Source organism: Salvia miltiorrhiza, chromosome 8, assembly GCF_028751815.1.
Source record: "Salvia miltiorrhiza cultivar Shanhuang (shh) chromosome 8, IMPLAD_Smil_shh, whole genome shotgun sequence".
Taxonomy (NCBI): domain Eukaryota; kingdom Viridiplantae; phylum Streptophyta; class Magnoliopsida; order Lamiales; family Lamiaceae; genus Salvia; species Salvia miltiorrhiza.
The window spans coordinates 7894409-7907197 of NC_080394.1; the positions used below are offsets into that span (position 1 = coordinate 7894409).

The following is a 12789-nucleotide window of genomic DNA, read 5'->3' on the forward strand; positions in this document are numbered from 1 at the left end:
AATTATTTAGGTTATAGTACTCTGAATTGTAAAACACTTTTTGATCATGCTATTATTCATGCGGTACATACATATTACTCCCTCCGTCCCACTGTAAGTGAGACCTTTTTTTTGGGCACGGAAATTAAGAAAGGTGTATTTTGTGTGTAAGTGAAAAAGTGAAAAGTTGTTTAAAGGAAAAAACTTTTACCTAAAAAGGAAAGAGTCTCACTTACAATGGGACGCCCAAAATAAAAAGAGTCTCAGATATAGTGGGACGGAGGGAGTACTATAATGAATTCAAGATGAATTATAGTTATAACAATACAAAACCAAGTATCTCTCACTATTATAGTATATTTTTTTTTGAAAAAAAAAGGGTCTAAATTAGTCTTCTAACACAAGCAAAAATATAAGACTATGCACCAAAAACAAAATCGTAAGTTCCACTCAACAACTCCAAACCTACAAGCATCTACTCGATTAGTCACACTTCCTTCATTATATGATGACTTTCTTTAGCTGCCCCACATCATTTTTCATATTTCTCACCTATTTTCATATTTTATTTTATTTTATTAATAGACATCGTATTTTAACATCTTAGAGAATAGCAAGAAGATTAAATTGACAATTTGTATCATGTTTGTAACTACACTTTTTCTTAACTCACCAATCTAAAAATGTTAAATTTGCTGGTGAAATGACAAAAATGTCCCTCTCTAAAAAAGATTAATAATGAGATGAGTTGTAAAATTAAATTCCGTTTGGCAGCAGCAGCACATATTGTTTGCATTTTGGAAAATGAATCAATATTGAGAAGAGAAATAAGTGCATGCATAGGTATATAGCATGTTGACTTTTAGTTTGTAGAATGATTTAGGGCACTATGATAGGTTTGATAAAATTGAAAGCTTCAACTACAATTGCGGATGTGTTAGGTGTTGGAACATTGAAACAATCCATTTCTCAATTTTCAAGATATTTCATAATACTAGCTTTTTCTCAAAAAAAAAAAGATATTTCACAGCTAACGCACATTAAATATCACTATGCTATAGCTAAAAACGCACACCCCCACTATACTTTTTGTACCCTTAATTAATCCAACTAATTAATTATTCAGTCCCACTGTCCCACCAACTAACCCACCACGTGCTTTAATTAATTCTTCCAATTAACTTTCAGTTATTACTCCCTCACTCCCACCATTTTAGTCCCCTCCCATTTTTCACACATATTAAGAAAATGCATTTAATTTTTATATTGTTATCTTTTATACCATTTTTTATTATTTTCACACATCCTTTTCACATTTAAGTGAAACATTAAATAAGGTTAATTTAGTAAAAATAATATTTTTATATAGTATTAATTAGAAAAGTGGACTATCTTTTCGGGACATCTCAAAATGAAATAAGGGACTAAAATGATGGGACGGAGGGAGTATCATTTTACTTAATTCCGATAACGACGGACTAAATTTACAGAGTGCTATATATAGGAGAACTAGAACGTCTATTCGAGCAATCCACGACGAACGTTGCAATTAAATGACATGTTTAAATAATAAAATATATTCAATAAAATTAAAATATAAATAAATAAAAAATATATTTTAATAATGAAATAAAATAAAATAATCCACATCAATTACTCAATAAAATCTTGAATTTAAAATGTATAGTTTCAACTTTGTATAAATAAATTTAAGATTTTTTTCATGAATTAAATTTGATGATGTTTAAAAAAAATTAAAGAAAAAAAATGAAGAGAAAATTAGTGAAAAAATTAGTGAGAGAAGATAGAGAAAAATGGAGGAAAAAGTTGGAGGGAAAAAACTCCTCTTTTAAATACCTATATATCTTTTAAATACCTATATAGATTGGACTTATAATTATCTTTTGATCATGGGTTTGTCACATTTATTATTGCATATCAAATTGCAAATATAATGTGCATAGACTTTTTATGATTTTTGTATGTGGTTATAGCCAAACGTTCAAATTCAATAAAAAGAAATGGCGATTTATGGGATCTATTTTAGACATTTTTAATATATTGTAGCTAATAAAAATGAAACTTAAATTCATTTTTAACGAAGACACGTGACATTGTGACAAGTCAAATTTCTAGATGATAGTAGGAACATTATAACATAGTTAAACTCGCATTATTTATGAATATATTCAAAATTTATTCTTTATAAATATGTGTCATCTTTCTCGATTTAGATGCTTTTATAAATAGTGCAGTGCAAATATATGCGCCCATCAAACAATAGTTTGATGGCTGATGACATATTCATGCAAAAATAATAATCCCATCGAAAGTTGACAGAATCCTTGATAATGAAAGAAATTAATGAAAATTAAAGTCAGTTGGACTACTCATTAATTAATGGACAGAATCAATGACAAAAAAAAAATGGACATTTATTTTGGCGTGTTACTTAGGATCTTTTTTGCGTATAGTTTGCTGTTCAATGTTTTATTAATACATGTTACATAATTAATTAATTACATTTGGTATACCATATGGAATAAATTAAGGCACGAAAGTAGAATAAAATAATTTATTTTAGTTTTGAATAGAATAAATCGCGCGAGCGATTATGTTATATATTTATTACTTCCTAAAAAAACATAGTAATCAAAAGAGAATCATTTAAAACAACATTTTTGGGTAAGAAGATACTCGGTTATGCTCAAACTCGACGTCACCAGTCAATTTAAATATTTCATTTATTGAAATAAATAAATTCAAAATTTCAACAATAGTTTTTCCTTGCACTTTCACTCAGTATATGTACAAGAGGAGCCAAGTTACTGCTAACACAGATTGAGTAAATGTGAGACTAATTTGTTTTATTTGTCAATATTTATAATTTAAAATCTTAAGAATTCTTGTACATAGTTATTTTACCCTCTCGTATTTAAATCGTTCAACATCGTCGCCGCGAGTTTAACTTTTGTTAAATAGATAATTTCAAAATGCAAAATACTCAAAATAAAAATTAAGAAAGCATATGGCCAAATTTAATAAGTTAATTTTTTTACTGCAGGTACTAAAGATGCATGGACCTGGGAAGCCGCCAAGGACGGGAGATATTCAATTACATCAGCGTATGAGGTCATTAAGGCTCAGCGGAGTGTTAACGGCGTCCAACGGTCTGATCTGAAAATTCTGGCGTCGGTGTGGAAGACGCCTGCCCCACAGAAAGCAATTGTTACTTCGTGGAGATTGCTGCGCAATCGTCTCCCAACTAGCAGCAACTTGAGGAAAAGAAATATCAACTTGAGCGAGGAAGAACTTCGGTGCGGCTTCTGCAATGAGCATGAGGAGGATACAAATCATATGTTCATCTCGTGCCCAAAAACTCAGGAGCTTTGGGATGAGATACAACAGTGGACTGGGATTAGTACAGCCCGACCATCTACGGCAACTAAACATTGGCTTAGTTTCAGCGAGTGCGGGCCTTATAAGAAAGGCAGGAAGATTCTCATGGTTATTTGGATGAGCTGCTGTTGGCTTCTTTGGAAGAGGAGAAACGACATCAGGTTCGATGGCAACACGTGGGAGGTTAAAAATCTTATTTTGGAAATCAAGGTTAGGGTGTGGAGTTGGAATAAAATCTTTGGTTTGTTCGATTTAGACATGGATTTCGCAATGTGGTGCTCTAACGGGCTTTTGCCACGTTTGATGTAAGTGTTTGTTTGGTACCTCTGGTACCTGTTTTTTAATCAAAATTCACTTTGCTTGATCAAAAAAAAATAAGTTAATTTTTTAATAATGAGTTGAGGAAATATATTGATTTTTCCAAAAAAGTACTAGTGGCTCAACTTGTGGCATTTGGTAAATACACAGCACCACTATTTAATGAATATGGGTGGCTCATCACATCCATAAATTCAAGTCCTGAGTTACCCGTGACATTCATTATTTGGATTTTGGCCCCTTTTCCTTCTAATATTATCTTCCGACATTCATGATTGACAGCTCGACATACATTTATATTTTTTATCACCATCAAAATCAACTTTATTTCACTCTTACATTTTCATGTTGCACTTCTTAATTATTTTACATCATTAATTATGTTTACGACGTGATATATAATCCCAAAGATAATTTTAGGAAATATAAATTTAATTTTCTCAGGTCTCAACCAAACAAAATATATGTAAAATATAAATAGAGATGTTAGACATATGAAGCAAATAAAATATCACTACCTTAGGTAAAAAAACATCTCTCTAATCATACATATTTCATTGGTTCCCTAAAATTATGCATTTTTTTTAATACGTTTCTCAAATATATGCATCTTTTTATTTTCGGGTACTATCCCAATATAATTGAACAATTTTACATTAAAATTCATGTCAAAAGATGCTTTGTATAATTTTATGAGATAGAGAGAGTATTAAACTTTATATGCCATCAAGCCTAGCAAATGAGTTCCTACTTCCTACCATAGTCGCGACATGGACATTACTTATGATATATAAACACAAGATATAAATTTTAACTAGCTCTCATAACACCAAATTAATAGACGATCAAGTGTATATACTATGAAATTAGGTTCTCGAAAAATAAAAGTGTGTATGAAATTAATTCAGTTGAGATTTTACTTAATCAAAATATTGCCTTCGCATCTTCGGATTGCAGCTGTGGCTTCATTTTAGAATATAAGAAACACAATAGATGAAACGTGACTATGCATATTTATAAATGTTCAAATAGTCATTTTCAGTGAAAAACAAATAAATATATAATTTATTTAAGATAATAATTATGATTATATATATATACTCGATAAGTCACCTAAGCTTTTGAGGATGATTTCTTCAATTTCCTTATTTTCTCTCTATCTTTAATTTTATATTATTGATTTTTAAGAGGTGATGTGATGGTGGTTTCATCATCTTAGCCATAATGGCGTGGAAGGATAAGCCAGATATTGGTCACGCACACTATTCCCAAATGATGGGCAATATCGTAATACCAACACCCACAACTTGCCCACCAAAACATTTATTAAAATTCATATATAGTTATATTCTTCTTTTAAATTGTTACGTGTAATATTTCATTTCATCAACGTACCTTATAATAACATGATATTCGAGATAGGTAATATGCATAGGTAAAAGTAAATCACAAGATGCAATATATAAACATATCAGAATATCTCATACCAATTATCTCAAAATAAAAATAAAATCTCATACCAATATTTCTAAATACATATATATATCTAGGTGAACTAAAGGCACTAACACTTACAACAAATTCCTCTAAAACAACCCCATAATAGTAATTATAATTTTATAGCTAAATTTATTTTCTGGTCCTTCACATAGTCTTCACAAGTAATTTATTTTTCATCATAAAATTTTACATATAATATTTTCTCCTAAATAGTAGAATATAATTCTTCACAGCGCCGACAACTTTTTTTTTTTTTTTTTTTTTTTGAGATCGTATATAAATATTTTTTATACGCCATTAATTAAGTATGTCAAGTTGATTCTGTTTATCTGATTTTTTTCTGACCGAATTTACAGCTAATAATATAACCAAAAGCGGCACGGCAACTACTTATCTAATGCAATCAAAAAGAGTGTTTTTTTGCTCACAAATATTCCACATTTATTTCGTACCTAACAATTTGGTTTGGCTGGAATAATTCTTTTGGTTAAATTTCAGAAACGGTTAATCAAATAGACTTGTTGCCAATATTCAACAATGACATAAATATTCTTGAAAAGGAATCGTAAATTACATTAAAAATAATGTTATTATCCACTAATTGCTAACGTTACCAAAAACTAGTGCAATTATAGTACAAGATGTCAAGAATGGTGCAAAATGGTCCACATTATATATGAACAAATAAAGCGAATAAAGAAATTATGAAAACGATCCTCTCAAAAAAAGAAATTATGAAAACGATTACTTATCCTTGTAAATATCCACTAATTTAGTTGGCGTAAGAATGCTACATACATGAATTCCATCTGGTAACCTAATTATTATTTTTTTAACATTGTGGGATTTTCATTGAAGTCAAATCTAACTAAATCGAAATATACTTTAACCAAGTTACTATTTACCTAACTCACCAAAGTCATTTTCACATATTCGATTTTTCCTGGATAATTTACTTTTTGGAAGTTATAGTTTGGATATGTCGCTTTTTCGTGTTCCAATATTTGACCAAAATGATACTATAAGTTGTCATCAATGGAATGATTTGACCATGGACGTCGACTGATTCTTAAAATAATTTACATAAGTCTAAAATTTAAATGTGCAGTTGCTTTATTAAGTATTTTCTTCGCGCAGCTTAATTGTACCACTAATGACTAATCTACGAATATTGGGTTGGGTAAGGCTTTTGAGGCAATTCAACTGCGGCAAACAATGACAAAAACTACTAAAGTTTGATTTTGACTTGAGAGCTGCTCAAAACCGACAAATCAACAATTCAAACAAGTTACAAACACGACTCCAAAGAGGAATCTCATCACATCAAATTTAGCTTGGGTTATTTATTCTAATTGTTGTTTTGATTTGGAACTAATTTTATGCACGAGTAAATTAGTTACTCGTATTTGAACTCAGTTATCATTTACTATAATATAAAAATCGGTTATCAATCATTGGCTTAAGTGACAAAGCTGAAGTAATCAAAGACTCTCTTTTGTGAGATGTTTTGTTTTTAATCCCACCTGCATATGGATAGTTTTCTCACTTTTATGTGGGTAGTGATTTCGCTTGCGCTCTTGGGTTCAATCTCACATGCGTGTGGGGTAGTTTTCCCACTTTTACGTAGGTAGTGGTCACGCCTGCGTGCGGTCTTGGGTTCAATGCGTGTAGGTAATTTTCTCATTTTTGTGTAGGTAGTGGTCTTGTCTAAGTGCGGTCTTGGGTTCAATTTCATCGGCGTGTTGGTAGTTTTCTCACTTTTATGTAGGTAGTGATCTCGCCTGCGTAGGAAGTGGTCTCGTCTGCGTGCATGTTGTTTTTCTACCTTTGTGTATCGTAGTGCGAGTTGCTTATTTAATTACTAAAATAGATACAAGTAGTTTTCCCACCTTTATTTATTTGATTATTTAATAAATATATTTTGTAATTAAAAAAAAATCTGTTGTCAATCAAATTACCTAATTTTCCAAATACAAATGAATTCATTTCGAAAATAAAATAACATAAAAAAAAAATCATAAAGTTTGTAATCATATTGAAGACAGTTACTACAGAAAACCAAAAAACTTACAAGCATTCCCAAAAAGCCCAAAATTTGAAGTCCAATTGTCCGAGGTCAAAATTCATCCAATCCCAAAAAATAAGCACTTTTCCGATTTTGCCCCTCCCCCATAAATGTATACAGTTATGCACACATCACACTAAATATATAAATATAGATTTGTCGAAACGTAAAGCCATTGGTTACCGTGTTCAAAGCCCATCCCAAAAACCGGAGAGGAAAAGCGCACACACAAATAAACACACACAAAATTCCACCCATGGAGATCTCTTTTCTGCATAAATCGTCACCCATTTCGCAATTCCTTCTGTTTCCGGAAGAGGAGAAATCCATACATGCGTGCATGCTTGTTTGATATACCTCTGCTTTCTTCAAATTTCTGTATCCATATATGTGTAATTATCGGTTTTGAGGCGGTTGCGAAAAAATGGGCGGGAGCAAATGGACGAAAGCCAGGATTGCGCTAGGGTTGAAGTTGAATTCCTGCCTCTACGTGCCGAGAACGGTTGAGGATTCTCCGCCGCCGCCGCCGCCGGCGAGATCTTCCGGAGCCGCCTCATTGTCTCCGACGACGCCGCGGGACTCGGATCACCGGGTGCAAATGCCTACTACGCCCACGCCATCTTCTTCCGGCCTCCGCTTGCCTAAGCAATCCTCCAAATCCTCCAAGGTTAAAAACGGAAATTTTATTTTTTTTGTTGATAAACTTGGACTTTTTTCTTTTGTTTTTTATCCATGCATAATCATCCATTAATTGTTTTCGTCAGTTTCTGATGCTTGTCATTCGGATCTTGAATTTGTTCTTATATTTTTCTTTAATTTTACTAAACCTTCTAGTGAAAAGATTAAGCTTTTTGTTTGTACTAATTGTGTGGCTTTTTGCACTATTTACATGAATTTTAAATGATTGTTGCAATGGGATTTTCGTGAACAATTATTTCAATGGGATTCGTCTTTGCATTTTGTATAATATTCTTTTCATTCTCCAACAACTTTTTTCCTTATCTCAAGGAGTTTTCTTAAAAAACACAGAACAAATTATAGTGGTTTTATTGTGATGGCTGAATTTGCTTAAAGGGTGTTCCTACCACGTGGGGCAGAGAAATAGGGTTTGATAATGATAATGATAATGTAGCTAAACAACTCTACAAATCTATGCATATGAACTGTCAGAAAAAAATTAGGACTTTGTTGTAATGTAGTTTTCAGTTTCTGTGTAGTCAGATGCAGATAAAGTGGGTGGAGGTCCCCTTAAGACGTAGTCGGATTCCGCTATTGCAAATAATGCGCTATTTTCCTTATTACTATTACTTCAATACATGTCCCGTGTATGTACTTGGCTACAATTTTTTTTTTTTATCATTTGATTCCTCTATTGCAAATGATGTGCCATTTTCTTTAATATTATCATGTCAATACTTCTTTATAATTATTTTGGTTTGGTGAAATACTATTTTTGACGAATGATCCTGTGTGCTTTTTGAGGTCCATAATCAGCTGATTCTGGCCTTATTGTAAAAAGCCTAAAAGGGGAGCAACAGTGAAATCTTTCCTTTCATTCTGCCCTTCTCTCACAGGAGGAAAAGAAAGTGCTTTTCTTGGTCAGCAACATAACTGTTACTCACGCACATGACAAATACACATTTGCCCATTTCTCACCCCTTTTTATAAAATACTAATCTTCACCTTGACCATTGATTGAGAGCTTTCATGCAACAAAACTCCATCAAAGTAAGGCCAAAGGCTTGTAAAGTGAATGACAAATCTTATTGTGGCTAATGATTTCTGCTTCTTTTGATACATGTTTTGCTTTAGATCATTTCTTACAATTTTTTAATGCCTCGAAATCTTCATTAGCAGTTCCGGGAGCCTGCATATTTCCCTTTATTATAGTATAAAAGTTAATGACTTTGGTTTGATTAAGTCTACTTTACGGCTATTTGTTGCATTGCTCTATTTTGGACATTCATGATTTGACTTTATTGATTGGCTGAGCATCTCTTTTAGCATTTCATTGACGCATCAACTGGTTTTTTTTCTCCTATCTTGGATCTCCAAGAATCTTAAATATGCATCTTGAGTGTAAGAGTGTCTCTCATATCTCAACTGGTGCACGATGTCATGTATGCATATACTGGATGGAAACTTATGTCAATTAATTCTAAAATTATACTAAGTACTATATTTTTGTTAATGGAACTATTGTTAAATATTAAATGAATGCTAACTTGATATGATGCTATTACTTGATTGAGTTTATTTCCTTTTTGACTTTGATGAGAATTTTGAAAAATATGGAAGTTAATATGTGGAAGCCATGAGTTGGCATAATTTGCAACTTTGACCTATTGCATAGATGTGACAAGGAGCATATGTTGGCAGATTCTTTTTTCATGATTATTAAGAGTTAATATATCAAAATAGTCATTTTTATATTGTAAAGATAAAAAATAGCCATAAAGATAACATATATACAAAGTACTGTTTTGTCCTTAATTGGTGATTTAAAATTAAATTCACGACCAAACTTATTCTTAGTAACTTGGTCATGAATTAAGAGGTAAAACAGTAAAAGTGACTATTTCTTTTTTATCGTTTTTATGTTAGCGGCTTTTTTTTTAATCTTTACCATCTTAAAATGGCTATTTTATAAGTCCACTCATTAAGAAATACAGCAAGGTGCTAAATTGACTTCAATTGTGAAAGAGAGAAACTTCAAATCAACATCAACCTCTTTGGTGTGTAGCAACACTGCGTTTGAAGATGCTTCTAATATGCTTGCCCTTAAATGCTTTACATACTATCGGCTTGATTATTTCCATAGCAAGATTTATTATATTTATGCAGTTTGCTTATGTACAAACTCTCTGTCAGCATTCGTCCGATGATTTGATTTTAATCCTTTCTTGTCCTCATTTTTGCAGAAGATTTGTGCAATATGCTTGGGAACCATGAAACCTGGCCACGGGCATGCGATTTTCACTGCAGAATGTTCGCACTCGTTTCATTTTCATTGTATTGCATCCAATGTGAAGCATGGAAGACAAAGTTGTCCCGTTTGCCGTGCAAAATGGAAGGAGGTCCCTTTCCAGAGTCCTTCTGCTGATAAATCTAATGGGGGAGATAGGATAAACAATGTGCCCTGGCCTCAGGATGAGTCCTTGATGCGGCTAGTGAGACGAATCCCTTCTCCACGAATGGATAGCAATCGGAACGTTTCTTCTCTGTTTCATGTTGTCGAACCTGATGTGTTCGATGATGATGATGAAATTTGCGGTGACTTACCCTGTGGCACTGGCATCACCAATAGATCATCCAGTAAGCCCAATGATGACGATCATTTTACAGGAGCAGTCGAAGTTAAAACGTATCCGGAAGTTTCTGCTGTTCTAAAATCAAAATCCCACGATAACTTTTCTGTTCTGATTCATCTGAAAGCGCCAACTGCAACGGCAATGCAACATTCTGAAACTGATGGAGCAGGTTCTCGAGCTCCAGTTGATCTCGTCACAGTGCTTGATGTCAGTGGCAGCATGGCTGGCACCAAGCTCGCTCTTCTTAAACGAGCAATGGGGTTTGTGATCCAAAACTTAGGTCCTTCGGATAGGCTATCTGTAATCGCCTTCTCCTCAACAGCACGTCGTCTCTTTCCACTCCGTAGGATGACTCACAATGGAAAGCACGAAGCACTACAATCCGTCAACTCTCTAAGCTCAAACGGAGGGACGAACATTGCTGATGGCCTCAGGAAGGGCGCCAAGGTGATGAGTGAGCGCAAGTGTAAAAATCCAGTCAGCAGCATCATACTGTTATCTGATGGGCAAGACACGTACACCACCACCTCTCCTACTGGTGGAAACGCCCGCTCCGATCATCAGTCGTTACTCCCAGCCTCCATGCACAGAAATAATGCCTCTGGTCTTCATTTTCCTGTGCATGCATTTGGATTTGGTGCAGATCATGATGCAGACTCGATGCATTCAATCTCTGAAACTTCTGGTGGAACATTTTCTTTTATAGAGGCGGAGAACGTGATTCAGGATGCCTTTGCACAGTGCATCGGGGGTCTCTTAAGCGTCGTCGTGCAGGAACTAAGAGTGGAAGTCGAGTGCATTGATCCAATCCTGCAACTCACCGGTATAAAATCCGGAAGCTACAATAACATTCTAGCATCTGATAAAAGAAAAGGCAAAATTGAGGTTGGAGATCTATATGCTGAAGAAGAAAGGGATTTTCTGGTGACAACTCATATCCCCATCACTCAATCCAGCAGCAATGAGATGCCACTCATCAAAGTGAAATGTGTGTACAAGCATCCGATCTCCAAGAATCTAGTCACACTAGATTCTGCAAATGATGTCACCATCCAACGGCCTGTTGCAGCCGGACCAGTTGTGGTGTCGATGGAAGTAGACAAGCAGCGCAATAGGCTCCAATCCGCTGAAGCCATGGCAGAAGCTAGAGGCGCCGCAGAGCAAGGTGATCTAACTTCAGCCGTTGCCATCCTAGAAAACTGCCGTAAACAGCTCTCAGAATCCGCGTCAGCACGAGCCGGAGACAGATTATGCACCGCATTGGATGCTGAATTGAGGGAAATGCAAGAAAGGATGGGAAACAGACAGACTTACGAAACATCGGGAAGAGCCTACGTCCTGTCCGGACTGAGTTCGCATTCTTGGCAGAGGGCAACTGCGAGAGGCGACTCCACGGACAGCTGGAGTGTCGTTCATGCGTACCAGACGCCGTCCATGGTGGACATGGTGAATTTGTCCCAGACCATGATCTTAGGTAACCCGTCGCCTCGACCGACGATCAGGCCAACGAGATCTTTCCCTGCAAGGCAGCAGCAGCATCCCAGCTGATGCCTTGTTATGTTGGGTATATGCTAAGACTGTCACATTCTATCATGTCATGCCTTCTTAGATTTGTTATTCATTCTTACATTCTGATATCTCTGCTGGCTTGAAAATTTTGGGCGGGGGGCTTGTAATAAAAAGGACAAAGGGGTAAAAAGGGAAAGAGGATTGTGAGTGGTTTTGTTTGTTTGTTGTTGATGGGTTGGGGTATATTAACTTCAAGTGTACATGCAAGGTGATTTTGGGGGAGTGGAATTTAGTATTTCGTAATCATCGGATTCGTAGTTAGTATGATATTATTCGTTTTAGACTTACACGCTAATGAAAATATTTTCCACATTTATAATGTACATCAACTGAAGGGGTGATTTTGTGGGAGTTTTCTATCTTGCATTTACTTCTCAATGGATGATATTGTTGACATTTATCACATTTCTATGTGAATGCGCATTTTGTTAAATAGCTCAGCATTTGATTTGTGTTCGATTGACTTTTCTTTTTGTCTGAAGATTTTGTCATTAATTTTTATTGAAAGTAGTATTATTAATTAGTGTTCTTAGACTTTTGCCTAGTCCAACTAAACTGTGAAGTTAGAAGACTTGAACTTTCAATCACGTGAAACGGCGGGATATTAATTACATTACAAAATTCGTGGAGATTATTGATAAACAAATC

The 12789-nt window shown here is 34.4% G+C and overlaps 2 protein-coding genes across 4 annotated transcripts in view; both read left to right on the plus strand.

Annotated features, from left to right (window-relative positions):
• Positions 1-12789, plus strand: part of LOC131000554 (uncharacterized) — a 407676-nt gene that overhangs the window by 291094 nt on the left and 103793 nt on the right. The gene's annotated exons all lie outside the window — the stretch shown is intronic.
• On the plus strand, positions 7409-12544 carry LOC131000539 (E3 ubiquitin-protein ligase WAV3-like). 3 transcript variants are annotated; one of them, XM_057926510.1, is made up of 2 exons: positions 7409-7928; positions 10183-12544. In XM_057926510.1, the coding sequence occupies exons 1-2, from the start codon at positions 7686-7688 to the stop codon at positions 12118-12120; spliced, it is 2181 nt and encodes a 726-aa protein (XP_057782493.1). In that variant the 5' UTR covers positions 7409-7685; the 3' UTR covers positions 12121-12544. The 3 variants fall into 3 exon arrangements, with proteins under 3 accessions (XP_057782493.1, XP_057782494.1, XP_057782495.1); XM_057926511.1 differs by having other exon boundaries at positions 7411-7928; positions 10186-12544; XM_057926512.1 differs by lacking the exon at positions 7409-7928 and adding an exon at positions 8794-8989.